The 27,134-nt window shown below is 38.4% G+C and overlaps 1 protein-coding gene across 21 annotated transcripts in view; it reads left to right on the top strand.

Annotated features, from left to right (window-relative positions):
- Positions 1-27,134, top strand: part of Anks1b (ankyrin repeat and sterile alpha motif domain containing 1B) — an 867,834-nt gene that overhangs the window by 291,044 nt on the left and 549,656 nt on the right. For all 21 annotated transcript variants that reach the window (XR_012908611.1, XR_012908612.1, XR_012908614.1 and 18 more), the window contains one exon: positions 2,405-2,541. Coding sequence is in view for 17 of the 21 variants with exons in the window: in XM_075954277.1 (XP_075810392.1) it covers positions 2,405-2,541 (137 nt within the window). In the remaining 4 variants the exon portion in view is untranslated. The remainder of the gene's footprint in view (positions 1-2,404; positions 2,542-27,134) is intronic.

Here is a 27,134-nt window from a genome sequence, read left to right as displayed (position 1 = left end):
GAAATATTTTAAAAATTCTGTCTAAACACATACACTAAAACAATCAATACTTGCCATTTTCAAGTAAATAAAAGCCAAGCTTAAAAAATGTGGGAAGTGAGCAATGTCAGGTAGTGATATGGGAGAGCTAGTGAGCAATAGATAGGAATTTTAGAATTTAAAAATATAATTGAAATTAGGGGTTTGCCAGCAGAATAGATACAGCTGGAGAGAGAAAAGATAAACTGGAAAATAAATATAAAAAGCAATTGTAAGTGTAATACAGAAACGGTATGAACAATAGAGCATAGGCTATAATAATAATAATAATATATATCTAATATTAACTCATTGGACAATAAGGCACAATATAAAAGTCAGTGTTAGAAGCAATAAAATAAAGTATGTGTGTTCATATAGCCTTATTTATTTCTCCTGATACTAACTGTCCCTTGTAGCTCTCTGGGACAGGACCTTAGCCATCTTAGACTTCTTTCAGCCTAAGAAAGAAGTCTATTAGTATTCAGTACATCACAGAGTTATTTTTTAAAAAAGAAAATCAGCTTAGATTGGGAAAATGATTTGATATTTTCTATCACACTAGATGCACAGGAAGACTGAGCAAACTTATGGAGTTCCCATATATCCCTGTGTCTCCAACCACCATCAGCATCCCTCACGGGAATGGTGCGTTCACTCTGCGTGGTAATGCCTGCAAAGATACTGCGTGATTGCCCAAAGCTCATGGTCTAATCTGGTCTTCACCTTTGGAGATTCACATCTTTGGTTTAGGCAAATGTAAAATACATTAACCTACCCAAATAATACCTACAGCATGGTTCTCTGCTGCAGGGGTCCTCTATGCTTTGTCCATTTGCCATCTTTCCACAGTCTACAGTATCTATTAAATCTTAGAAGGGTGCTCCATACAGTTCAAAACTTTTTATGAATGATCTATATAATTCAAATATTCCACATTTGCTTTTTGTTTCATGATTCTCCAGTGAAACTAAATTAATTGTGTGTGTGTGTGTTTATGAGGATGTGTGCAGGGGGATGAGTGTTCATATGTGTGCACAGGTATGGTAAGGCCAGAGCTTGTCTTCAGGTGCCCTCCTCAATCACTTTCCTCCTCCCTTGTTGAAACACGGTCCCTTACTGCACCTGAATCGCATCACTTGGCTGTGCTGCCTGGCCTGTGTGATCCTCAGGGACCCTTTGTTCCTTCCCTGATGCCAACCAAGTGCTGGAATTACAGACACATGCTATAACCCCACCTTTTATGTTGGGAATCTGAAGTGGGGACTTCATGCCTATACAGCAACCACTTTACTGACTAACCCGTCTCCCGAGGTCCTGAATCGCGTTTTTCTCTCTGGTGGACACAGTCTTAAGGGAATTAGCCCGTTTCTTTTTATGAACACAGGTGTCTTTATAAATGATCCCTGCTCCCTTGGGCCTATAAGCAGTGGCCATAAAGCAGAGAAACGTGCTCATCTGAAGCAAACACAGTCTAAGTCTAATTTGCATTAGCTCATTTGTCTGGGATGTAAAATTGTTGGACACACATGTATAAACATAACAGAAATGAACTTCTTGCAGACTCCCACTCGCAATAGTTTTCATTAAAAGCCACGAAAGACTTCCAGTTTATTATCAAGCACATGAGCTTTCTGTGTGCTCACTAGACTTCTGTTATTTTCCGTCCATTTCAAGGTATTTCAGACATTTCCAAACTGTACCTCTGGTGTTACTTTAAGTATAAATTGAAAATGAAAATATTGCACAAGATGCTGAATTCCAAGATATTTTTTTTAAACTCCCTGTTCCTCCCACTGTCAAATGCTGAACACCAGGGAAGGTTCATTTAGAGCTTGAAATTTCAACTATTTTAATTTTGAACATGCAGGCTTCTGTGATTATCTAGTAGTGATAAATTTGTTTGTTTTCTACAAATGTCAGTTTGTTATTAAAGTTCAGATTTAAGAATGGCTAGGCAAAGTTACTTTATGGGCTTGAGTGTGGGTTCTAGGAACCAAGTAGATATGAAATTCTTACTTAATAAAAATGAACTTTCATTAAAAAGATTATGGGAATTGTTGGCCAAACCCATCATATTGAAAAACTATACTCATTATCAAGGTAAGGTTGTCATCTTCCATATAGCAGTGGTAGTCTTAACAACTGTGGATGATGATCTGCCACCATAAATTGAATATTGCTCATTCATGTTTAGAACAATATTTCAAGAATGAATATTCATCCTCTTATAAGAAAACAGAACAGTCAGTATGTATTTCTTTTCAAATACCAGTTTTATGTTAAAAATCTCAGCTCATATTCACAAATTATTCACACAAAAAATAATTTTAAGTCTTGTGAGGTAAACTGACTCAGTTCATGGATGTTCTGTTTTTCCTCGCAGATAATGCCTCTGAGGTAGCAATTACTGCTCCAGGAGCTGGTCACCACAGAAGCAGCTCTACAGGCCCAACACCTGACTGCTCACCTCCATCCCCCGACACCGCCCTGAAAAACATCGTAAAAGTTATCCGACCACAGGTAAGTAAGTACCTAGAATGACGTCATCTTCACGGTAAATGTTTCTGAACTGATACACGTAAACGCTTCACTTCTACGCTGGGGCTGTTGTGTAATTTATAATAGATTTGTGTATTAAAAGAAGAAGACTCAAAACCGGCTGTTTGCTTCCCACAAAGTTCATAATAGATGCTGAGATCTCTATTAGCTCTTGGAAAATGAACTTTTATATTAGGAGAAGGATTAAATGAAGCATAGAAAAATAAATGGTCGTTGTGCATTTTCCTCGGTATTCTAGCAATGGTGCTGTGGGTCTGTAGCTGCTACTGTGTTCTGAAGCTTCTTCTGGGTGAGATGCGCTGTTGTGCTTTTTCTCTGAAATGTATACAGCTGCTTCCAGCTGCCTCTCCCTCGAGGCATCTCATGCTGTCATGTTAGATCCCGCACTACTAATCTGCGGAGTGTCCTCCAGTGTTCTCATTCTTGGTAATCCGTCTTTACCTTTTGTTCTTTTTTTTTTTTCCATTCTTGTCACTTGTCTGTATGTTTTTCCTCATCCCTCTTCTCTTTCTGTTGGGTTTCCCAGTAGGCGGTTTGCAGGCAAGCTTTAGAAATATCATTGGGACAAGCTGTTCTGTGATATTTCATTGAAAATAGCACGTATAAAGCTGTTTGCATTATAGTTTTTGCCAACAGATGGACCTAGAACATGGAATTGGTGGTGTTCTCAACCTGGCTCATTCTGAATGAGCTTCATAAAATCCAAAAAGGGGGGACTTAAGATCCAACCAATGCCTTTCAGCATCTCTGCTGAGACATAGGGCATGAATAAATTGTTGAGCCAATCTGTAGTGTAATCTTATGTCTAAGACAGTATAAGCAATGATTTGTTTAATAAATAACATTCTTTGTTATAACTTACTTTAGATTATTATATGGAAGTCTTATCTTCATCAGACAATAGCATTTCATCTTCACATATCCAGTATAGTTTATAAAAGGTCTTTGTATAAGATGGATTGTATGTTGGTTATCATTTATTTAATGGTTAATAGCCACATAATAGTGAATTAATGCATACCATATTTATCTCTCTGTGTCTGGGCTACCTTACTCAGGATGATTTTTTTAATTCCATTCATTTGCCTGCAGATTTCATGATGTCACTTTTTAAGTAATACTCCATTGTGTAAATATACCACATTTTCTTTATCAGTTTTTCTGTTGAGAGACATCTGGGTTGTTTCCCAGTTTGGGCTATTATAAATAAAGCAGCACTTAAGAGCATAGGTGAAAATATATTCAATAAAATATTTGCAAAAGGAATCTAAGAATACCTAAAAAAGCTCATCCACCATGGTCATGTCGGCTCATCTGAAGATGCAGGAATGTTTCAATATATAGAAATCAATAAATGTAATCACTATATAAACAAACTGAAAGAAAAATCTAAGTGATTGTCTCTCTATAACAGAAAAGGCCTTTGACAAAATTCAACACCCTTCATGATAAGTCCCAGAGAGAGTAGAAATAAAAGGGACACACCTCAATTTAATAAAGGCAGTTTACAGCAAGCTGCTTGCTAACATCGAATTAAACAGAAAACTGTTGGTTTCAAGAAAGGACTTGGAGACCTGAGGACATGCAAGCAGCATGGATAGGTGGTGGACAAGAACATGCAAGGGAACATGGATATGTAGTAAAAGGGGACATGCAAGGAGCACGGGTAGACAGTAGATGAGGACATGCCAGGAACATGGATAGGTGGTGGAACAGAAGATTCCCCAGTGTGCCCTCCAGTAGTCAGAGTGGGGATGAGACAGTGTAGAGCTCCTGTTCCAAGGAAAAGACAACTCTTGATTGGTTTAAATAAGTGCCTTATTTGGGGCACAAGTGTAATCTTCTCAAGAGCTTGCAGATCTTAGCTTTCTGTCTGGAAATACAAGAAAGCTGGTTAGAATCACTGGTTAGATGTGCTTCGTGTCCCTATACTAGCAGGAAAATTTTAAATTTAGAAATCAAAGCGATGGCCTAGCTAATGCCAGGAGATGGTTCTGTCATTGGGCTACATTCTTAGCACTGAAATAATAAATTAACAACATAAAGTAGTTTCACTTTTAAGACTAGAAATGAGAGAACTTCGAATTCAGTTCCCAGATAATGGTGGAAGAAACTGATTCCCAAAAGCTGTCTTCTGATCTCTACTGAACATCATGATACATGCACGTCCATACTCAGACTTGTTACACCACACATACACTCACATACATACACACAAAGATGCACACACATGAACACATCACACACAGATACATACACATGCATGAACACATGACACACACATGAACATTACCACACACATATACACCCACACATACTCACCTGTGTGCACACCATACACTCATCCTTATACACATACAAATACATACTCACACATGTTTAAACCACATACATATACACATATATGTATATATCACCCACACACATGTACACACCACCCACACATAAGTACATACCTCACACACGTACACACAAACACACTTCCACATGAATATCATGTCACATGCATATCCATAATCACACATGTATACCACAGAGAGAGAAGGGGGGAGGGAAAGACAGACATAGATACACACACTTAAAAACATAAGCTTTGAAACTAAAAGAAAGAATACAAACTAATTTACATTTCTTTACTTGTGCATTCTTTGCCCATGGGAAGGATGTGTGAAGAGGTGAGGTGGCGGGTAAGCTTTGCCGTATTCATTGAAAGTAGATGTTGCTCGGGTAGCACAAGCTGGACCCCTTCTGCTGCATTCCCAGCTGAGTCTCTTTATCCTGCCTCTATGTGGAGAGCCATTGCACCCATGGAACCCTGGCTTCCGGGGAGAGATGGAGTGGATGCAGCATTGCGCGTGTTCTGAGTAGCGTCTTAATTACTTGCAGGCCGCAGACTTTGCAGGGCTCCGTTGGGTTTGTGTTTGTTCCGCGTGTTTGTTAACTGGCTAAATCGCAGCTGTTGGCTTCCCATCCCTGTTTGATCTCCTCACCTTTGTTTCTTTGGGTCCTTTCATGTCTTAAAGGCCTCCAGATTGCCAAACATCCTATTTTTAATTAATAAGAGCTGAAATATTTATATGCTACTGGCTTCTCTTTGTTTCTCTCAAGAATATTAACCTGTAAGGCCGAGTTTTTCTGTTTAGAATAACCCCCAGACTTCTACCTGAAAGCCAGATCGATTATTACCCTTAAAAAATACTTGAGAAATCTCTCTTGAAAAATTAAGTAGGTGTATCGACATGCCAATTTTCCTTCTACTAAATAATTGCATATTGCTTGAGTTTGGCTTTTTGTTCCTACACTGACATATAAAATTGTATTTATTTGTAATGTACAATAGCGTATGCAGATGAATACATACTTTGTGAGTTGGAAGCTCTATCTCACTAGTAAATGCATTCCCTCTTGCCATTTTTGTATTGAGAACATTTAGCATCCTCGCTCTTAGCATTGTGTATACAATATGTTACCACCCACATAGTCACCAAGCAGTACAGAGATTTCTTGAAGTGACTTCTCCTATTTATCTAACTATAAATATCTGTCTCTGACTAGCATCTTTCAAAGCTGTTTCTCTCCTCTCTCCCCCAGCCACTGGTCCCTACTCTTCTGATCTCTACTTCTATGAGATTATTTATCCTTATATTCCACAGGGAAGTGAAATGATGCAACCATTGTCATCTCTCTGTGTCTGGCTTTAACATCACTAATTGTCAGGGAAATGCAAATTAAAACCGTAATGCGATAGCATCTCGTTCCTTTAAAAATGGCTGTGATCAGAAAGGGTAGGGATAATAAGCACTGGCAAAGATAGCAGAAAACTGAACCCTTGCACAGTCTGAGTAGAAATGTAAATTAGCATAGCTATTATGGAAAGCTGTGTGGGGGCCCCTAGGAAGCTAAAATTATGACCACCAGATAATAGAACTCGCCATATGGTCCAGCAGCCCTACTATTGGGCACAGATCTAAAGCCACTCTGTCAAAGAGCGACCTGTGTTCCCTGCTCATTGCAGCAATGGTCAAAATAGCTAGCATATAGAATAACCTAAGGATTCAACAGTGGATGGATGGATAGAGAAAACGTGGTTCATTCACACAGCGGAGAAACAGCCAGCCATCCAGAAGTAGAAAATCATGCTTTTGTCATGGCCCACATGGCCTGGGGATGTCAAGTGAAGTAAGTTAGATGGTTTTATTTTTGATGTTTCCTGGTAGAGAATCCTACCCCCTTCCATTAAAACATGCAGATCTTAAGTGAACAGCTTCACACTTGCTCTGTTGTACTTGTAGGTGTAAATCTCACCCTAAGCAAGAGTTCGGCCTTCACTCTGCTTTCCTCCTGACCATAGCCAAGAAATTGCCCTCATTTCTGCCTCACAGATGAGTACTGCATCATTTTTATGTCACAGATATAGATGATATATTATTAGACTTTATATAAATGGAATCCTACAACTCACGTGTTGGCTGGTGTGTATCATCACTTCACTTCTTTCATTCTATATATGCTTTTGAATTTCTTGCATATTTCTGCTTTAAAAATGAATTGTATTAATACACTACAGTTTGTTTCTTAGTTCTCTTGGTGACTGGTGCTTGTTTTTGTTTGTTGTTTTGTTATGTGTGTGTGTTTGTGTATATTTGTGTGTGCGTGCATATAAAACACCGAGTCTAAGTGGTGGTGCCCATATACGCATGCGTGCGAGGTCGCCCACTGGGGCTGGGCAACCTACCAGCTGTTCTGCTACAGAGAAAGGCGACCTCCCTCCCACAGTAGCCATCCACTGTCAATTGCTCCTCAGCAAGGGGTGGAGACTAAGGAGCCACTCCCAGTCCACACTGGAAATTTTAGCCAATGGGAGCCATGCAGGACTTGTGCAGGTCATCACGGCTGCTGGGAGTTGTGCCGTTGCCATGACATGTGCATGTCTTTGTGTATTTTTATAGATGTATGTTGAGTGGCATGGTTGGATCTTAAGGTAGATAATTTTATATAGACTTCCCTCTAGTCTGAAAGCAGGCATTGCTTTGTAGAGCCTCCAAGAGCAAAACATGACAATTTCATTTTCTCGACACCTGAGCTTCTCAATCGCTTTTAGTTAGCCATCCTTATTGATGTGAAATGATTTATCATTATGGTTTAGTTTAAGTGTTCTGATGACTAGTGACATTGGATGCCTTCTCTATGGCAAATGCCCATTCTTATGAGAAACTTCTCGTTTTTAATGGAATTTTTCAGCTTTTTAATTGTTGGTTTACAGTAATTCTGTTTTCATTCTCTCAAAATTCCTAGGGATTTGGATTCACTGTCAGACAGATGCGTGGAGAATATTTCCCCCCAGTCTCAAATTTGGTTAAGCATTTTCATGTGTATCTCTTGATGACTAGGGTGCTTCAGTTAGATGAGATACAATTTGTATCATTTTATTCTTCTTTTATGGTACTGGGTTTTCTCTTGTCCAGGATATGAATGAACTCTCTCATATTTCATCCTTGAAGAATTTTTTCTCTTGCTTAATTTAAGTTCACATTTATAATGTACTCAAGTTATTTTATATGCTGTGTGAATTAGGGTCAAGATTTGGTTTTGACTACAAAGATAAAGAGTCTGCTCATCAAGCTAAATTGATACTTTGTAAGTGTTAATTATTTAACTTTCTAAGTGTTGTTGGTACTTAGAAAATCAATTAAATTTTATATTATGTGTTTCATTTAAAGATATAGTCTGTTTTGCTTTATAAACAGTATGTTTCACTGGGTTTTCTTATGTCAGTTTAGAATAATGGTAGTTCACTTTTCATTTTGTGAATATCTCTTCCTTTTCTTCTTATTATGACTGTGGTAGAAATTATATGGTGATGTGTTAACCCTAAAAATGCCTGCCTTGTTCTGTACTGTGGAAGAAAGAATTTCTTATCTCCACAGGCACTATAACATACAGTTTATGGGGCTTTACCCCTGGCTTACTGAGAATTTTTAATGTAAGGGAATTTTGACATTTCCCCAAGTATTTTTGTCTGTATGTGATAAGCATATAATTCCATCACCCCACCTTTCTTCAACGATACAGCAAAATACAACCTTCAGGAAGTCTTTGTTTTCAGGTGCTAGGATTCGAATTCAGGGTCTTGAGCACACCGATCAAGATTTCTTTCACTGAAGTATATCTCCATTGCATGTATCTTAACTTCTTTAAAAACACATTAACATAACTTTCACTTATGGAATCATGATTGTGATCTGGTGTTTTATTGCCGTAATGCCGAATACAGGTATGAATGGATAAAGCATCCACAGTAGACAGATGTATTAGATGTAATTTGGAGAGACTGACTGGTGTTTGTAAATCATTTTAAGAGAGATAAGAACAGATATGATCAGAGGGTGGTTTGGACAATAGGTACTCCTGTGCACCTGCTCATGATGGATTAGGTGGCATCGCACCCTGAAAGAAATAAATATTTTTGGAGATTCAGTGTGTTCATCAAGTTAACAATAAAGCTCTTGTCAAATCCAGAATAATATTTTACTGGTCACTCTGGGGTTATAGAATACATATGTTAAATCTTAAAATTAGAAATTAGAGTGGGTATGCAGAAAGCCAAGTCATATGACTCAGAAAAGAAATCCCAGAATATTGCAACGGATTACAACAAAAATAGATAAAGAATAAAAGGTCGTCAAAGACGCAGCCTCAAAATTATTATTAAATATTGAACTATGTCTATTATGGAGCACATGTTTCATTTATTTCTTATAAAAATGCTATGAGCTTGGTATTTTTTTCTTTATTTTAGTAATTGGGCCTAAGGCTTAGAGAGGTTGCATAATTTTCTCAATGTGACACAGCCACTAACTGGAAGGACTCTGAATTCCTAATGTCAATAATCTTTCTATTAATGTTAATTAGCTCATTGGGGAGAAAATGATCAAGGTTGCGCATTCAGAGTCCAGAGGGATGAAGTCTGGGAGGAGATTAATGAAGTGGAAGAAAGAAAGATGAGCAGAAACATGGAAGACCAAAGTTTATAGCCCAAAGGAGGCAAACAAAGAGGCCATGTCCTTCATTTGAAGGCTTACAGCAAAAGCTGTGTGGATAAAGAAGGTTGCCAGGAGGGAGATAACTCTACTATTGAAAATAATAACCTAATAACCCTAGGTAGACCAGAAGTTTGGAAACAAAAAAGTGGAAAAAGAAGTCACTGGAACCCCCAATCTACCAGCAATTCTCCACAAATTAGGATTGCCCAGCAAGCTTTTGTAAAACATACTTAAGCTGCTTCCAAAGCCAGCTAAATCCTTCGGAGGGCTAGCACACAAGGTCCTGGACCTGCAGTGTAGCACAGACTGATAAACCTTTCCAATGGAAACTAGAAAGCAGAACTCCACTGACTACATTGAGCATAGGGAGCTGTACATCTTAGCGTTCGGCATGTGTGACTAATTGACTCAGACTTATGACCTGCTGTTACTTCCTCGTCTCTTGAGGGACTGTCATGCCATACCTGGAAACAGTTGAAAATTCATCGTTCTAGGTATGGCTTCTAATCGTGTTGTTAGAAAATTGAGAAGTTATTTGTTCCAACCATTGCAAGTTGGAAATGGTCTATATGTTTAACCCAGGTTTCCAAGGTAGGTTATACAAAGGACATTCATGGCATATCCATGTGAAATTTTGTCCCTCGGTACCTTTTTCTTATAACTGATAGAGGGTGTGTCCTGTCACATGTCCTCTGCATAACCTTTCTGTCCCTCCGTGTGGTTGTCAGCAAAGGGCGGGCAGTGGTTTCCTTGCCTACTCCTCAGGGCTGCAGTAAGACTCAGAGTCGTTATTAGTGAAATATTGGTTACAATAATATATAGTAATATACATATATAATAACTTCAGCTTTTAGAGTACGTGTCTGAGAGCCTTTCTGAGTTTTTTTTGATCATTTGAGTCTACCCAAAAGGGTGCTAACTAAATACGGCATGGTCATGACTTCCAACATCACAGTTTTTAACAGTATCAGAACAAGAAAGCCTCACAAAATATAAACTTCAGGAATTAGGAGTGTGAATAAAACCAAATGGGGAGTTATTTATTATTTATACTTTGCACAAATTAAAAATACTTACCTCGGGGGCTGGAGAAATTGTTCTGTGGTTAATAGCACTGCCTGCTCTTCCAAAGGTCCTGAGTTCAGTTCCCAACAACCACATGATGTCTCAGAACCATCCATAGTGAGATCTGGTGTTCTCTTCTGGCCTGTAGGCACACATGCAGACAGAACACTATGCATAATATATATATATATATATATATATATATATATATATATATATTATATCCTTTAAAAAATACTTATTTCCTTTCCTAAGTTACTTTTATTTTGTGGTCAGAGTGTCATGGATTGCAACACGCCATTAACAAAGAATTTTTCATCCTACTCAGCACTTTTCCTTCCATGTGCATAAGGATCTCAGTGGATGACATTTTTTTTTGCATGCCTTTTTCACTGGAGTATCTCTAGGCAGTCTGCATAGATAACAGAGTTATCCTTGAAAAAAATAAAATGTCTAGAAAGAAGAGTTGTCATTATTTCCTTAATGGCATAGGTGGCCGATTACAATTTGAAATCTAATTTTGTCTCTCCCATTTGGTAACTTGTTGGTGACTCTGAGTAAATTTTAAACTTCCCAGTTACCTTTGCCCCTAAGGTCACAGGAACTAATGTGACAGCTCGGTTAGCAGTACATCTGATAGATGAACCTGTAGCTAATCATTTTAGCTCCCGATTGTAACTGTTAGGAAAGCCTGGACTTTAGCAATGAAAGTGTCCCAGTGGACACTATTCTTGATTCCCTCATTCACGAAGCATATGAATGTGACCATATGCTAGGCATCTGAAGAAAGGATTTGAATGTGACGGTGACTAAAATGTGGGTTCTGTCCTAAGAAAACCATGAATGGAGTGCGAGCCTGTTCTTTAGAGCGGGGTTTTTAGATTTCGTGAGTGGAATCCATCGACCAAACACCCAGGAGTCATCCTCCGTCCCCTTCTCCTCCCAGTCTGTGCCATCCCACAGTCCTCTCCTCTCCTTTCCAACACAAAGGCTGTCTGCCTGCTCTGAGTTTCTACCTCTAGCCCTGACCGCCTCCCTGAACTCCATTTCCATGGTCCACGGGTGCCTCTAAGTGCTAGTAGAGGTGCCCAATACGCTTCTAAAGAGAAACGGTGCTAGGCTTCATACTGTAGTCAATGGCACCCCATCTGAACAACTTTCCCCTGCCTTGAATTCCCTTCTTTCTCTACATCTCATAGCCAACCCAACAGCAAATTGTCTAGGGTGTCTGTTCTCAGACTGTGCTTCAGTCTACTTGGTAGTCTGTGATGCCATAACTGTTTTAGGATTAGTATAAGAATGTTTCACTTTTTTCCATATGAGTGCAAAGTGGAGTTTTTCAGAAGCTGTACAGTATGCGTAGCCTCTGGTGACCATGGCATGTTCGCCTATGCACTTAGGTTTTATAAGTTGCTCAGTATTTGGTTTTAGTATACTAAATATCAGTTTAATATAGTCCTTGTGAACAAAATTGCTGTTGTATTCTCAGGAACCTCTGTGGGTGAGAACGTAGCTTGAAACCAAATGGTTTTAAAGTCAACTCTCTTCTTTCATTTTATAGTACTTTTACCTAGTACACTCATTGCGCACTAGTGATAAGTTTAATGAGCATATTTTAATTCATCTGTTCTCTAATTTAACCTCAGCACTCTATTTAAATATACGTCTTAAACCAGGCCCTTCTTCCTCTCTTTCCTGTGTTAGTTTTCTATAAGCCATTAGCATTTTTTATCTAGAACTTTGGAAAATCTTTCTGTCCTGTATGTTAGCATTAGTCATGGTGCCCTTACTGTCTTTTTACAACTCAGCAGCCAGTCTTACAAACTGATCAATCTTCCATTCTTTCATTTCAAGATAAATGTATATAGCACCCCGAATAATTTCCTTCCCTCCGTAGCATATTGTTCTGCTGGCTTCCACTCTGGTGAGCTCACTTCACTCCGACATGCCGTCCTTCCTGAATGGCCAAGCAGCTCCTACTTTAGGTTCTTATTATCGGTTGTGGATTTTTATGGCACACCTACACGGAAACTTACATGGCTCACTGCTATCCTTCCTTCAGACCATTGCTCAAATGCCACCTTGTAAGCAATGCCTTCTTTCTTGACTGTAAGGAGGCTGGCTATATGTCACTCTCTGTCTCCTCTGTGCTATTTGTCCTCATGGCGTTTTCCGTTTGAGCTAGCATGGTATTTTTATTACCTTTCTTTCCAGTTTCAATGGATGTTCCTTGAGAATTGGAACTGCATTCTTAATTAGAGAAAAATTAAATCCTCAACTGCAGCAGGTAGACTACCACCTTATACATAATTGGTGTTCAGTGTTTTTTGAATTTACTGAACGTAGTTGAATAAATGGCAGAGAAAACTATTCTGTGCACTCAAATTGGATTTTATGTTTGAATAGGGGCTAGCCAGGTGAATGTGTGTGTGTGTGTGTGTGTGTGTGTGTGTGTGTGTGTGAGAGAGAGAGAGAGAGAGAGAGAGAGAGAGAGAGAGAGAGAGAGCGCCTGTGCGACTCTGTGTGTGTGTGTCCCACAGAAGAAGCATAGGATGAGCAAGGTAAATTGAAGTACTTTGGCTTAATGCAGTGCAGAATTTATTACTAGAACTCCCAATAAATCAAGAAGACCTAATAAATTGGCAGTCTACCCCCTTCCTCTCAGTCAAACTCCCTATTATTTAGCATTATTTATTACATGAGTAATGCTCTTGGTAAAACTTTTCATGGTCGCCTCTATTGGAGATGTAAAGGATTAAAGTTTCTCATGAAGGAGTTTTTCATACCCTTCCCCCACTACTGACTCTGGAAACCCACTGGTATATTTCACAAGTCGTGATCCACAAAAAACAGTTGTGTTTGTATTGCCAATCTTAACAATTTTATTCTGGTTTGATTTTTCTTATTCACTTTAGCACACATTCGCATTCTTAAGAAAGGGAGCAGCCTGACTCAGTAACAAATACGTACTTTATTTAATATGTTACAGTGTGGTATGCATGTAATCTATACTTAAATCCTTGGAACAGCCATGGAATATAGATAGAGCTATTATGATTCCAATTTTATATATGAAGAAAGGTACAAAAGTATGTGGAGTAATTATGCCATGTTGAAAACTAAGTTCTAAATCAAATTTGTTAAATGCCTAAAACTGAAAAACAAGTAGCTAGAAGGAGTTATAGATTCCCCTACAGGAATCTATAAGATAACAGTATTATCTTAGCACTGTCTTATTTTATTAATTTGATAAGTTTTCCTAAATACATTATTATACAGTATGAGGAATAAAAAACTGCACACTGAGTGCAGGAGACAGATGAACCACCCAAATCTCCTGGATTCCAAACCAATGGAGAGCTGAGATGTCCGCATTAGAATAACAAATGTCAATTTTTTTTAGCATTTTTAGAACTGATTGGATAATATCATTCCAGGTATGTGGATAAATGTGCTTGCTGTAACTTTTCTCTTGAGTTATGTACATGTCCCAGTCATGGGCATACCTGGACCATGGGTGACTTTACGATGGAAGAGCAGAGGGCACGCTCATCACCCTGTTAGACTTGCTGTGGATGGCGAAGAACCAAAACAAGCAGTTGTGACCATGCTTGTTTTCTACCCACCCCAAGGGTATGTTCTAGATAAATACCTCTCGCTCTGTAGGGAAAAGTGAATGAAGACTGGGAAAACAGACCAAGAGTATTACTCTTCTTGTGGAACTCTGAAGGTAGAGAGCAGCAGCTGAGCTTGACAATGAGAGGACAATGCATCCCATTGGGTCAGATAACCCAGAGTTCTGGAAGAGACATGCCAGACTTGTCCTTTTGCCAAGCATCCAAAGTATTTCTCTAAAACCGGTTCCTCTTTCCCTTGTGTCGATTATTTTTGCACTACCATCCACTGCATTGCAAGCCAGAACCCTGAGTCACTCAGGACCTCTCCCATTCCTCCCCTCCATATATCTAATTAGTCACCGAAGCCTGTCAGTTTTACTCCCTCGATATGACTCAGAACCTCCCTCCTCTACACTCCCTGCCCGTCTGAGGGCTTTTGACTTTATTGCTGAAATAGCTCCCCTAATGGCTCCCTATCTCTCCCTCTCAGGATTTATATTCTATGTTTTCCATGCAGTACTGTTTGTGCTATGATTGTTATTGCTGTTTTATATTTTAAAATATTTGCAAAGTTATAACAAAGTTGGAGCTATAATACAAAGGCTCTTTCTCCCAGAATTGATGCAAATTGTTACAGACCCAATGCCTCATCAGCTACAAGTCGTGAATTACTCCCTATAAATGGGTGTTTATCTGTCAACAGAAAGCGTGTCATCATAACCAGATCATTACCTTTAGCATATTATTAACGTTTAATCTTAAGACTCCATTCAAATGCTAAGTCTTGTCTTGACTTCTGTAACCCTTACATGCTTAAAGATAATGGGCCAGCAATTTGATAGAATGGCTCTTGGTTTAAATTTACCTGGTATTTTCTTCTTAAACCCAGGATATGAATCTTTATCAGAAGAAGAATCCTCTCTGGCTTCTTTATTGAATCCTATCAGGTGTGACTTGAACATTGATTTGTCTTAGTCATTATGACATCACCATTATCATGTAATTATAGTGTTATCTTCAGGTTTTCTCCACGTGAAGTTAGTTACTCATTTACTTCTGAAATTTAAAATTTTTATGAAAAGATATTTTGAAATTATGCTAATATTGCATTTTAAAGGAATACAATTCTTTAAAACATATTTTTATATACAGGGAGCCATAGGTTTTCTATATTGTCCAGTGAGTTATAATCTACCACTATCATTATTTTAGCACTCAAATTCTTTAGGATTTTGTCAAAGCAAGTCTCCTTGTGTACTTTTGACATCTCTTTATCATTATTGGAGCCCTACCTTACTTTTAAGACTTGTATATACTTTTCTAGTCACAGATATGGGACTCACCTATTTTCCCAATCACCTTTGTTTCCTTCTAGTGTAAAATTGTGAACACCAAGATTGAGGTACCTATCATGTGCTATTTAGCTGTTACTCCCACCAGGCTGCTTACTGGACAAAGATAGAGAATATTTATAGTTTCACAGTATGTCTATGCATGCATATGGAGGTAGTTATGAAGATATATACACATGAACACATATGTTTATACACACACACACACACACACACACACACACACACACACACACACACATATATATATATATATATATATATATATATATATATATATACATCTTCTTAATGTCTTGAAAACTATGAATTCATATGGGATAATGCAGTTTTGACCTAAACACTGCAGAATTTATTCCCATATTTGTAATTCTGTTCCCTGGCAACCAGAAACCAAGTTTCCCTCATCCTGGGTGTATTTGACTCTCTGAGCATGTCTGATTCTCAGTTAATCTTTACTATCTAAGGTTAGCACAACCTCACGTGGATTCCATCTTCTTTGTGATGACCATCCCCAATACACTAAACTCATGCAACTCACCCAAGAAACATGAGCGCTCGCACATCCAGATACAGTGTACAGCATCTTTCTTACTTTACCTTGTTGACCTCTGCTTCTCCTTCAGCATAACTTGCAAGCATTGACCAATAGACTCCTTCCCCATGCGTCCCTATCGAGATGGCCTTCTTCGCTCACTCATTCCACTGATCATCTGATATGTTCTAGGAGCCTGTATTCCAGAAGAGGTGGAGAGTCAGTGGCCACACAACAACAAATAAATACTACTATAACCACAGATTGTGGTAAATTGTAGGAATGAACTAAATAGAAAATGGTACTTGGGAGTCAGGGGCCAGTACTTGAGATCAAAGAAGACTTCTACAAAGAGGTAGTGTTTGAGCTTGAATATGAAGGAAGGTAAATGGTGAGCAAAGCGATTCCTTGGGGCAATGTTTTTAGGGGAGAAATACAAGAGACCTGACAGGGAGTCAGAGTTACAGTAGAGGAGTAGACAAGAAGTATATGTAAGAACAGCACAGGGCTCAGCAGTTTACCATGAGACAGGGCCGGTGCATTCAGGATAAGAATTGTCCATTCTCCTCCAAGGGCATTAGAAGTCACTAGAGGCTTTAAGCGAAAATGTGGCATGGTTGGACTTTATTTTAATTTTTTTAACTTTTTGAGAATTTCCAGCAATGTATTTTGATTATATTTGACCCCCCTCTCTTCTCCTAACTCCTCCCAGATCTACCCCACATCCCCATACCCTGAATTTCATGTATTTCCTGAACCATAAGTCTCCAATTTGTGATGCCCACATACTGCAGGGTATGGGGCCATTCACTGGGGTGTGGTTGGCCTAGGAGCCACCCTGCTAGAGAAAACTGGCATCCCTTTCCTCAGAAACCTTCAGCTGTCCATAGTTTTCCAGTTAGGGATGGGAGCTCGTGAGTCCCTTCCCACTCCAGCCCCCCCAACACCCCTCCCCACATACTCGGTAGCAAAGCTAACTTACACAGTTACAAAAAAATATTAGTAACCACCTGCGTCTTATCAGATCACCATGGATTAAAGTTAGAATTCAACAACAATGCTACCCCCAGAAAGCCTACAAACTCATGGAAACTGAACAGTCAACTACTGAACCATACCTGGATTAAGGAAGAAATAAAGAAAGAAATTAAAGTCTTCCTTGAATTCAATGAAAATAAAGAAACAACATACTCAAACTTATGGGACACTATGAAAGCAGTGCTAAGAGGAAAGTTCATCGCACTAAGTGCCCACTTAAAGAAAACAGAGAAAGCACATATTGAAGACTTAACAGCCCACCTGAAAGCTCTAGAAAAAAAAGAAGCAGACTCACCTAGGAGGAGTAGAAGATTGGAAATAATCAAACTGAGGGCTGAAATCAACAAAATAGAAACACAGAAAACAGTCCAAAGAATCAATGAAACAAAAAGCTGGTTCCTGGAGAAAATCAACAAGATTGATAAACCCCTATCCAAACTAATCAAACGGCAGAGAGAGAACACGCAAATTAATAAGATCAGGAATGAAAAGGGGGACATAACCACAAACACAGAGGAAATTCAGAGAGTCATTAGATCTTACTACAAAAGCCTGTATGCCACTAAACTGGAAAATGTAAAAGAAATGGACACTTTTTTAGATAAATACCATTTACCAAAATTAAACCAGGACCAGGTGAACAATCTAAACAGACCTGTAAGTCGCGAAGAATTAGAAGCTGTTATCAAAAACCTCCCTACCAAAAAAAAGCCCAGGGCCAGATGGGTTCAATGCGGAATTCTACCAGAACTTCCAAGAAGACCTAATTCCTATACTCCTCAATGTATTCCACAATATAGAAACAGAAGGGTCACTACCAAATTCCTTTTATGAAGCTACAGTTACTCTGATACCAAAACCACACAAAGACTCAACCAGGAAAGAGAATTACAGGCCGATCTCACTCATGAATATCGACGCAAAAATCCTCAACAAAATACTGGCAAACCGAATCCAAGAACACATCCGAAAAATTATACATTATGATCAAGTAGGCTTCATTCCTGAGATGCAGGGCTGGTTCAACATACGAAAATCTATCAATGTAATCCAGCATATAAACAAACTGAAAGAAAAAAACCATATGATCATTTCATTAGATGCTGAAAAAGCATTTGACACAATTCAACATCCATTTATGTTAAAAGTCTTGGAGAGATTAGGGATACAAGGGTCATACCTAAATATAATAAAAGCTATATACAGCAAACCGACAGCTAACATCAAATTAAACGGAGAAAAACTCAAAGCCATCCCGCTTAACTCAGGAACACGACAAGGCTGTCCACTTTCACCATACCTCTTCAATATAGTGCTGGAAGTTCTAGCTATCGCAATAAGACAACATAATGGGATCAAGGGGACTCGAATTGGAAAGGAAGAAGTTAAACTTTCGTTATTCGCAGATGATATGATAGTGTACATAAGCGACCCCCAAAACTCCACCAAAGAACTTTTACAGCTGATAAACAGCTTTAGTAATGTGGCAGGATACAAGATCAACTCCAAAAAATCAGTCGCCCTCTGATTCTTCACATTCAGCAAAGAACTTGACAATAAATATTTTTCAAGTGGCCGTAAGAATAACTGAAAATTTGGCATGAGTTCTTAAAAGAGTTCTGTGAGGCTGGGGAGATGGCTCCGTCAGGAAAGCGTGTGTTTTACAAGCCTGACAACCAAGCGTGCATCTCCAGCATCACCATATAAAGACGCCTGGGAGAGCTGTGCATACCTGTAATCACAGTGCTGGAGAGGTGGACACAGAAAGACCTCTGGAGACTGCTGGTCAGCCTGTGTGACGAAATCTGCAAGCCCCAGGTTCAGTGAGAAACTTTGCCAAAAGCTAAGGTGGAGAACAAGTAGGGAAGAGGCCAGTATCAGCCTCTGACCTCCATGCACACACACACACACACACACACCACATACACACAAACACATACACCACACACACACCACATACACACACACACCATATACACACAAGCACACACACCACACATATACCATGCATACACAACACACCACATATGCACACACATACACAACACAACACATACACAAACACACACCACACACACACCATATACACACATACCACACACATACACACACCACACACTCACAAACACACGACACACACACCATAATACCACACACATACCATGCACATACACACACCACATATACACAAACACACACACCATACACACACCACATATACACAAACACACACACCATACATACACCACATATACACAAACACACACACCATACACACACCACAACATACCACACACCCCACACATACACACCACACCACATACACATACATGAAAATTTACATGTACACTGAAAATAAGAGTTATATGAGACCCATAGCCCTAAATACTAAATACTAAATTAAACTGAGTCAAATGCCAAACCATGTTATTATTTTAAATTAGATTATTATTCTTTCATATATTTCTTAAATATGAGAGACATTAAGTCTTATATTTTCTGTTGAATTTCACTAAAATGTAACACAAATATCATGTATAAACCCACATAACTGCAGTTATACATAAAATAATATACTATGATGATAATTTAGTAAAAATATGTGGGGTAAGGACTATTTAAAATAAATCAAATTATAAAAACAGATATTAGACAATGCTTTATTACAAAATATTGACAGTGATTAATAACAGCCCTGAGAGGTATTTTCCTATCTTCTCATCCTTGCGTGCTCTCTCTCCTGTCACAACAGTTGCTAGTGATTAGTTCAGCAGTCGCTTTTCTATCAAATAACGAGAAGTATGAAAAGATAGCGCCTCAGGCTGTCAGTATTGCAAATTGAATCTCAGAGATATTTACCTAACACAAAAACTGTGAGCATGAGCCCAGAGGAAAATCAAAGAGCCTCGACTACAATAAAGTAAATGTTATAAAGCATCAAAAAATGCCAATTAAAATAGAAATAAACTGAAAATGAGTTAGAGGTGTTTGTAATAAATAAACTGTTAAAGAACCAATGCTTACTACATAAAAGCCTTTCAAAAGAGCCTGGTAAATACTAACATGGCGATGGAAGGAAACAGGCTAAGATCAGAACGGAAAAGAGAAATATCCAAAACATGAACGGAGAAATGCTTACCAGTCCTGAATATCAAAGAAATAAATGTTGCCTGAAATAGCACTTAACCCACAAAGTGCTTAAAGCTTTTTTAAATGAGCGTATGTCCCGTGCTTAGTAAATGCATGGTAGAGCCAGGCTTGGAATGATTGCAGAAGAGATTTCTACCACTTTTAAGTCTAGTAATTCGTCCCCTGCACCAATAAAACGCTCAGAAAAACTGGAAATAAACTTTAAAATATTTTCACTGGAGCAATATTTTCTCAGCAAAATTCTTAAATGCAAGATAGAATTAAAATATTAAGCAATTCTTAAAAATTAATTCGCTCACATAATAGAAATTAACAAATTATACTTTTCTTTCTCCCTCCCTTCTGGTATCTACCACCCTCAGTCTTCACGCCCCCAGATGAGAAACAGAGCTGTAGACAGTCTCCAGAACCTGTGACACTTAGTCCAGAAAAATTCTCGCTGCAGGTTTCTTCTTGAAACAGTTGCTGCAATGATGAAACTTTGATAAAATAATTTTATCTTTTTTATTTCCTCCTAACCCCAGTGATTCTCCCTTTATTCCTTCCCGTCTGGGATTACAATGCTTCAGTGACGTTGATCTTCGTGGATGTAAGCAGTTCTGCTATTGATCTTTCAGAAGAGGGATGTGTTGTTTTAACATATGTAGGTCTCTCAGTTTCTGCCTGTGCTAGATCTTACAACAAAGAAAACAAACACTTTTATTCTAAATTAGACGTAAGCCTAGTGCTTCCTTTGTGTTAACCCAGTTAGACAGTGACTTCTCGAGAAAGGTTATCTTATGACCTCCATTGCAGCTATACAATTACTCCCAACTGTAATTATAAGTCTTTAAGATTTGAACCTAATTTTACTGTGCTCCAAATCTGATTAGATGAGCTAAATATGAGAGGAATTTACAGAAAATAAAATTCATATCATTTGAATTAATTATACAAAAATGAATTAGATATGTGTTCTCTTTGCTCATTGATGCAAAAGTAAAGAAACAGATTTTAGAGCTAGAGGTTATTTTAAGGTTTAATAAGATTTTTTTCTTAAGAAAAATTCACACAAAGTTATGAATTAGTCTTGCAAAGTTTTGATTGTTTAGAAACTGATTGCTTTATGAATATTTTCTTGAATTCACTTTATATCTTTATGACATGTGTTTTGAGTTTTTTTTCTTCAAGAGGCATGGTTCAAGGAGAAATTAAAGACTTTTAGTAGGTATTTTTCTAAGTATTTTTGGGAAATGTTTAGCAGAAAAAAATGGAAGTCATTAGCCACAATTAATTTCAATATTATATTCATTTAATAATCTATCATCCAATGGCAACAAATGCTATGGCACTGGCTACAGTTTACTTCAAGGAATGTTTATATGTAAGTAGTATAAACTTCATGTCATCTCGATTACCCAGAGAAGTTCTTAGAGTTCATGCCATCTCAGTTATCCAGAAAAAAGTACTCAAAGTTCATGCCTTCTCGGCTATCCAGAAGTGCTTAGAATTGTCACTTGTTCCTGGCTTAAGCTTTTACTTTCTCCTATTACTATAGTCCTTAGTGATAGCCTTACTGGCAACTGATTTATAAATACCATGGGGAAAACATTCTCTTAAACTATCGTTTTCTTATTCATAAGAAAGCCCGGTTGTTTGTATTACATAGAAAGATATTTTAAGTAATTACAGCAAAACAAAGTACAATGAATTTACTACTCATGGCTTTGGACTGTGGAGCAAGCCTGGACTATCTGAAAGACCTTCAATGTTTCATGAAGCTTCCCTCTCCCCAGGTATAAAATATGATCAATAACACCCTCACAGAGTTGTGGTATTTACATTAGAAAAGACATATAGCACACATGACATGACATGACATGTACTCAATGCGTGTCATTATCATCAAAGACATTTCCTAAGACATAGAAACAGAGGTAGACTTCTGGGGGCTTCTGAGAGAATGCCATCTGTCAATCATTAAATTATTATTTTATGCCATTCTTATACTGAAATGACAGAAATTACTACCATCAGAATTGAGCAGAGAACCTCACAGCAGACCCTGAAACATCAAGGAGATAATGAAGGAGTATGAAAATCCATTCTACACATATCAATTTAACAACTTATTTCAGGATGAACCATTTTTTTTTTCAAATAAAACTATCACAATTCACCCAATATGAAATGGAGAATGTGAATTTAATTAGTAATCTAGTAGTCTTTCTTAAAAGAATCAAGTATCCAACACCTTAGTTTAAGTGTGGAATTATAGCAAATATTTAAAGAATTGTAGTGATATTTTATTTGTATTTTAATAAATAAAGCTTGCCTGAACATCAGAGAGTAAAACAGCTGCCCTGATCAGCCTTACAGACCAGGCAGTGGTGACACACACCTTTAATCCCAGTAGCCACACTAGTTTGACATAGGAACAGGGTGGTAGTGGTGCATGCCTGTAATCCCAGTCCTAAAGTGGATTATAAAATGGGAGGAGGCCAGGCAATGGTGGCACATGCCTTTAATTCCAGCACTCGGGAGGCAGAGGCAGGTGGATCTCTGTGAGTTCGAGACCGGCCTGGTCTACAGAGCTAGGTCCAAGACAGGCTCCAAAGCCACAGAGAAACTCTGTCTCGAAAAACCAAAAAAAAATAATAATAAAATAAAATAAAATGGGAGGAGACTGCTCTCAGTCAAATAAAATGGGAGGAGACTGCTCTCAGTCAGTCTCATTCTGAGATTCCTGGAGGCGGGATCACCATTTCAGACTGAGATACAGGTAAGATCCAGTGACTGTTGTGCTTTTTTGACCTTCAGATTGAACCCTGATATCTGTCTGTGGGTTTTTATTAATTGTGCTAGAAAGAATTAGCAACAATTTTAAGAAATCTTTTTTTAGAAATGAAGAAAGTTTCCGAGTAGAGTTTATGAAGTTAGTAATCCCCCTTTGTTTCTCAAAATGGCCTATTTGTATAGGTGCACACTCACACACGTACATAGTAATACTTACTACACTAGTGCTGGGAGAGTGGTAACCCTTATGATAATAGAGAACAATGTAACAAAATATTAAAAAGTAGAATTCATCAAATTTATTTCATAACTATATTTGATATTGAAAACTAATAATAAAGAAAATCCATAAAATCATATTAATTGAAAACACAGTCAAAATTAAATGTACATTCAAGTTTCTAAAACTCTCTAAAGAATAGGATGTGGGTGAACACTCGGAGTGACAAGGAGCACACGTGTTAACGAAACGCTTCAGTCAGAATTGTTCTTCACAGTGAAAACCTGAATGTGTTTCTTCCCCGGTCAGGAGCAGAGCGAGCGTCTTTTTCTTCCCCACTGGTATTCAACATACTGCTGTAAGATCTAGCTTGTGGAATGAAGGCAAAGAGGGAAATACACGCGCAAAGATTAAAAGAAAGAGTCTAAAATGCTCGAAGAATTAGTAACAATATTTTATTTTTAAAGGGCAGTGATAAAGCCATGCCCATTTGCACATGACTTAATTGTCTGCTTGGAAAATTCTAAGAAAATGTATAAAAACCGGTGGCTACCTGCACAAGCGCTTCACATGGGCACGTCAGCATATGTCAACATATGTCGACTTGCCGTCTGAGGGGGAGGAGGGTCTCATGAAACCCACCTCTCTCTGGAGTGCCAGTGGCAGCTAATGACGGCTGAGTGAAGGGTAGTTGTCGTCTTCAGTGGTATAGTCACTATAAATAATCCTGGAGTAAACAAATAAATAGATGATTTCCACAAAATTATAGGATGCCAAATATAGTTACAAAACAAATGATATCTCTATGTAGTAGTAATGAACGAGTGGACACAGAAATCTAGAAAATACAATATTATTTACAGTCACAATAATGCGTCAAAATCAGAAATAAACTGAGTATAAGCTGAGTATTAGGCACAAATCTAATGTTGTATGGTAGATGCAATGCTTTTACGCTCTGTGGTTTTAGTGTCAAGACTGCTACAGCTTTGTGATTTTCACTCCCTAAAAGTAAGTTTTAGCCATATTTGTTTCAAGAGATACGCCATTATACCATAGATAAAATTCCATTAAATATGTTTATGTTTTTCTACTATTTAGCATGTAGTCTAGTCTAGCATGGCTCTGTGTTTCTTATACAATTTGAATTTTCACTTCCATGTGTGTTGTGTCTTTAATTAGAGGCTTTTGATATAGCATAAAAAGTTCCCATCACTAATTCCTGTATAGAAATGATAAACTCACATAGCTTTTGCGTGTCTGGAAAACCTTTTATTTCCGTCTCATTTCTGAAGGATAGTTTAGAGAGGTAAAATGTTCAAATTCTTCTCTCAAACATTTATCATTTCTCCTCCTCCCATACCTAGTCCCTCTTTCCCCTACTTTCCCCCTCCCCCAGATCCACTCCTCCTCCTTTCCCATTCAGAGAAAAGCGGGGCTCCCAGGATTATCAGTTAAACATGACTGTCTTAGGGTTTCTGTTGCTGAAAAGAGACACCATGTCCACGTCAAGTCTTTTTTTTTAATTTATTTATTTATTAAGGATTTCTGCCTCCTCCCCGCAACCGCCTCCCATTTCCCTCCCCCTCCCCCAATCAAGTCACCCTCCCTCATCTGCTTGAAGAGCAATCAGGGTTCCCTGACCTGTGGGAAGCCCAAGGACCGCCCACCTCTATCCAGGTCTCCTAAGGTGAGCATCCAAACTGCCTAGGCTCCCCCAAAGCCAGTACATGCAGTAGGATCAAGTCTTCTAAAGGAAAACATTTAATTGGGGCTGGCTTACCATTTCAGAGGTTTAGTCCACTATCGTCAAGGCAGGAAACATGGCCACATGCAGGCAGACATGGTGCTGGAGAGGTAGCTGAGAGTTCTACATCTTGCTCTGCAGGCTGCAGCAGAAGAAGACTGTGTGCCACCCTGGGCAGAGTTTAAGCATGAGACCTCAAAGCCTGCCCCTACAGTGACACACTTCCTCCAACAAGGCCACACCTCCTAATAGTGCCACTCCCTATGGCACTATTCAAGTTCATGAGTCTATAGGGGTCATTCCTATTCAAACCACCACAATAGCAAAAGAAGTTATGATGACGCTAGGCACAAACCTTTGATATCAAGGCTGGGCAAGGCAACCCAGTAGGAGGAAAAAGGGTTTCAAAAGCAGGAACAGGTGAAATAAGTCCCCTAATGCTAGGATTGTTTCATAGCCACATTACTTAAGATATTAATGTATTATTAGTGAAAGGACATTTGTGTTGATCAGTGGAATAAACTGGAAACTCCAAATAGCTCCTCTGATGTTCAATTCCAAAGGCTCAAATGTATCAGAAAGTGAGTATCCAGAGCAGGGATACCTGGACAAGACAAAACTTGACTTAAGTCTCACAATTTATGTGAAAATAACTCAGGCTGATGAAGGAGCTTTTTTTTTTTTGGAAAATATAGACCATCAAAACTTTAAGATCTAAATCTAGCAGAGAGTTATAGTGAACACTAAAGGCATGGCCCATAGAAAGAAGTATTGATCCATAGGCTTCATCAAAATGAAAACCTCTTGCCCTGGAGAAAATGCTGTTATAAAGACTAAAAGACAGGCTACTTATCTGTAAAAGAGCCAATGTCTAGAATCTATAAAGAACCCTCAAAAGAAAGCAAAAACTGTAATATGCCCCCAAATTGATTGAAGTGGATATACAGATGAGAAGCACACGAGATGCCTAATGTTATTATTCATTAGGGCAAAGTAGACCAAAGCTTTAGTGAAACACCATGGCAGCTAGAAAATGCTAGCAGGACCACAGAGGAGCTCCCATGTTGATGCTAGGAAAGTAAAATAGCAACATCATTCTGAAAAAAAAAAACCCACAAAAACAAACAAACAAACAAAACGCCAAAAGTTTGATATTTCTTAAAACATGAAACTATCCAACAATCCATAATGTGTACCCTTGGGAGCTTAGACAGGCTGAATGAAAACATTCTAACACCAAAACCTGCACATAAAATGTGGAGTGACATCATTAACCAACAGCTGGACCTGGAACAATCCAATCACCACACAGTTGTGAAGAGTTCATCATTTATAACCCTGATGTTACCCAGCAAATAAAGGGCAGAAGCTATGGAAATGCTCCTAGACCTTGGACCCGTCTCAACTGAGAAGGGCCTCTTTGCACAGGCTACACACTGGATGGGACTATTTATGTAACGTTCTTGACATGATGCATCTCAGGATTATAGAACAGATTTGTGTTTCCTGGAGCTGAGGAGGAGGTGAGGCAGGAGGGAAATGAGTGTGGCTATAAAAGGCACCAAAGGAACCCTGGGGAAGACAGAAAGCTGTTGTTTCTTGATCCCAGTTGTGATATGCAAGATTTTGGTAAGATGCTACCCCTGGGGAAACCAGAAAAGGTCACACGAGCTCCTTTCTAAGTACTTATTAGAATTACATCTGAATTTACAGTTCTTCAAAATTGTAATCTTAATTTAAACATTAAGCTGTTGATTTTTTTTTATAAAGTACTGTGCACTTTTCTGTGTAAAAGTTCCTTCGCCCACACAGTGCTATGTACTTCCTCTTTCGGCTGCTCAGAACATATCTTCTATAATCAGTTGCATAATTACGTTCCTGCTGGTCTGAAAATGAACCAAATCATTTCAAAATTTATTTTTAAAAACAAACCGGGAAATAAAGCTGGCTATATTTATTTTTAACTTAGGACAGTGAATTTGGCATGAAAATCTCTGAAATATTAATGTGTG

The sequence above is a fragment of the Microtus pennsylvanicus genome, chromosome 20 (assembly GCF_037038515.1).
Source record: "Microtus pennsylvanicus isolate mMicPen1 chromosome 20, mMicPen1.hap1, whole genome shotgun sequence".
Lineage (NCBI taxonomy): Eukaryota > Metazoa > Chordata > Mammalia > Rodentia > Cricetidae > Microtus > Microtus pennsylvanicus.
Note: the sequence above shows the minus strand (reverse complement) of the source record. Positions and strands in the feature narration are given on the sequence as shown.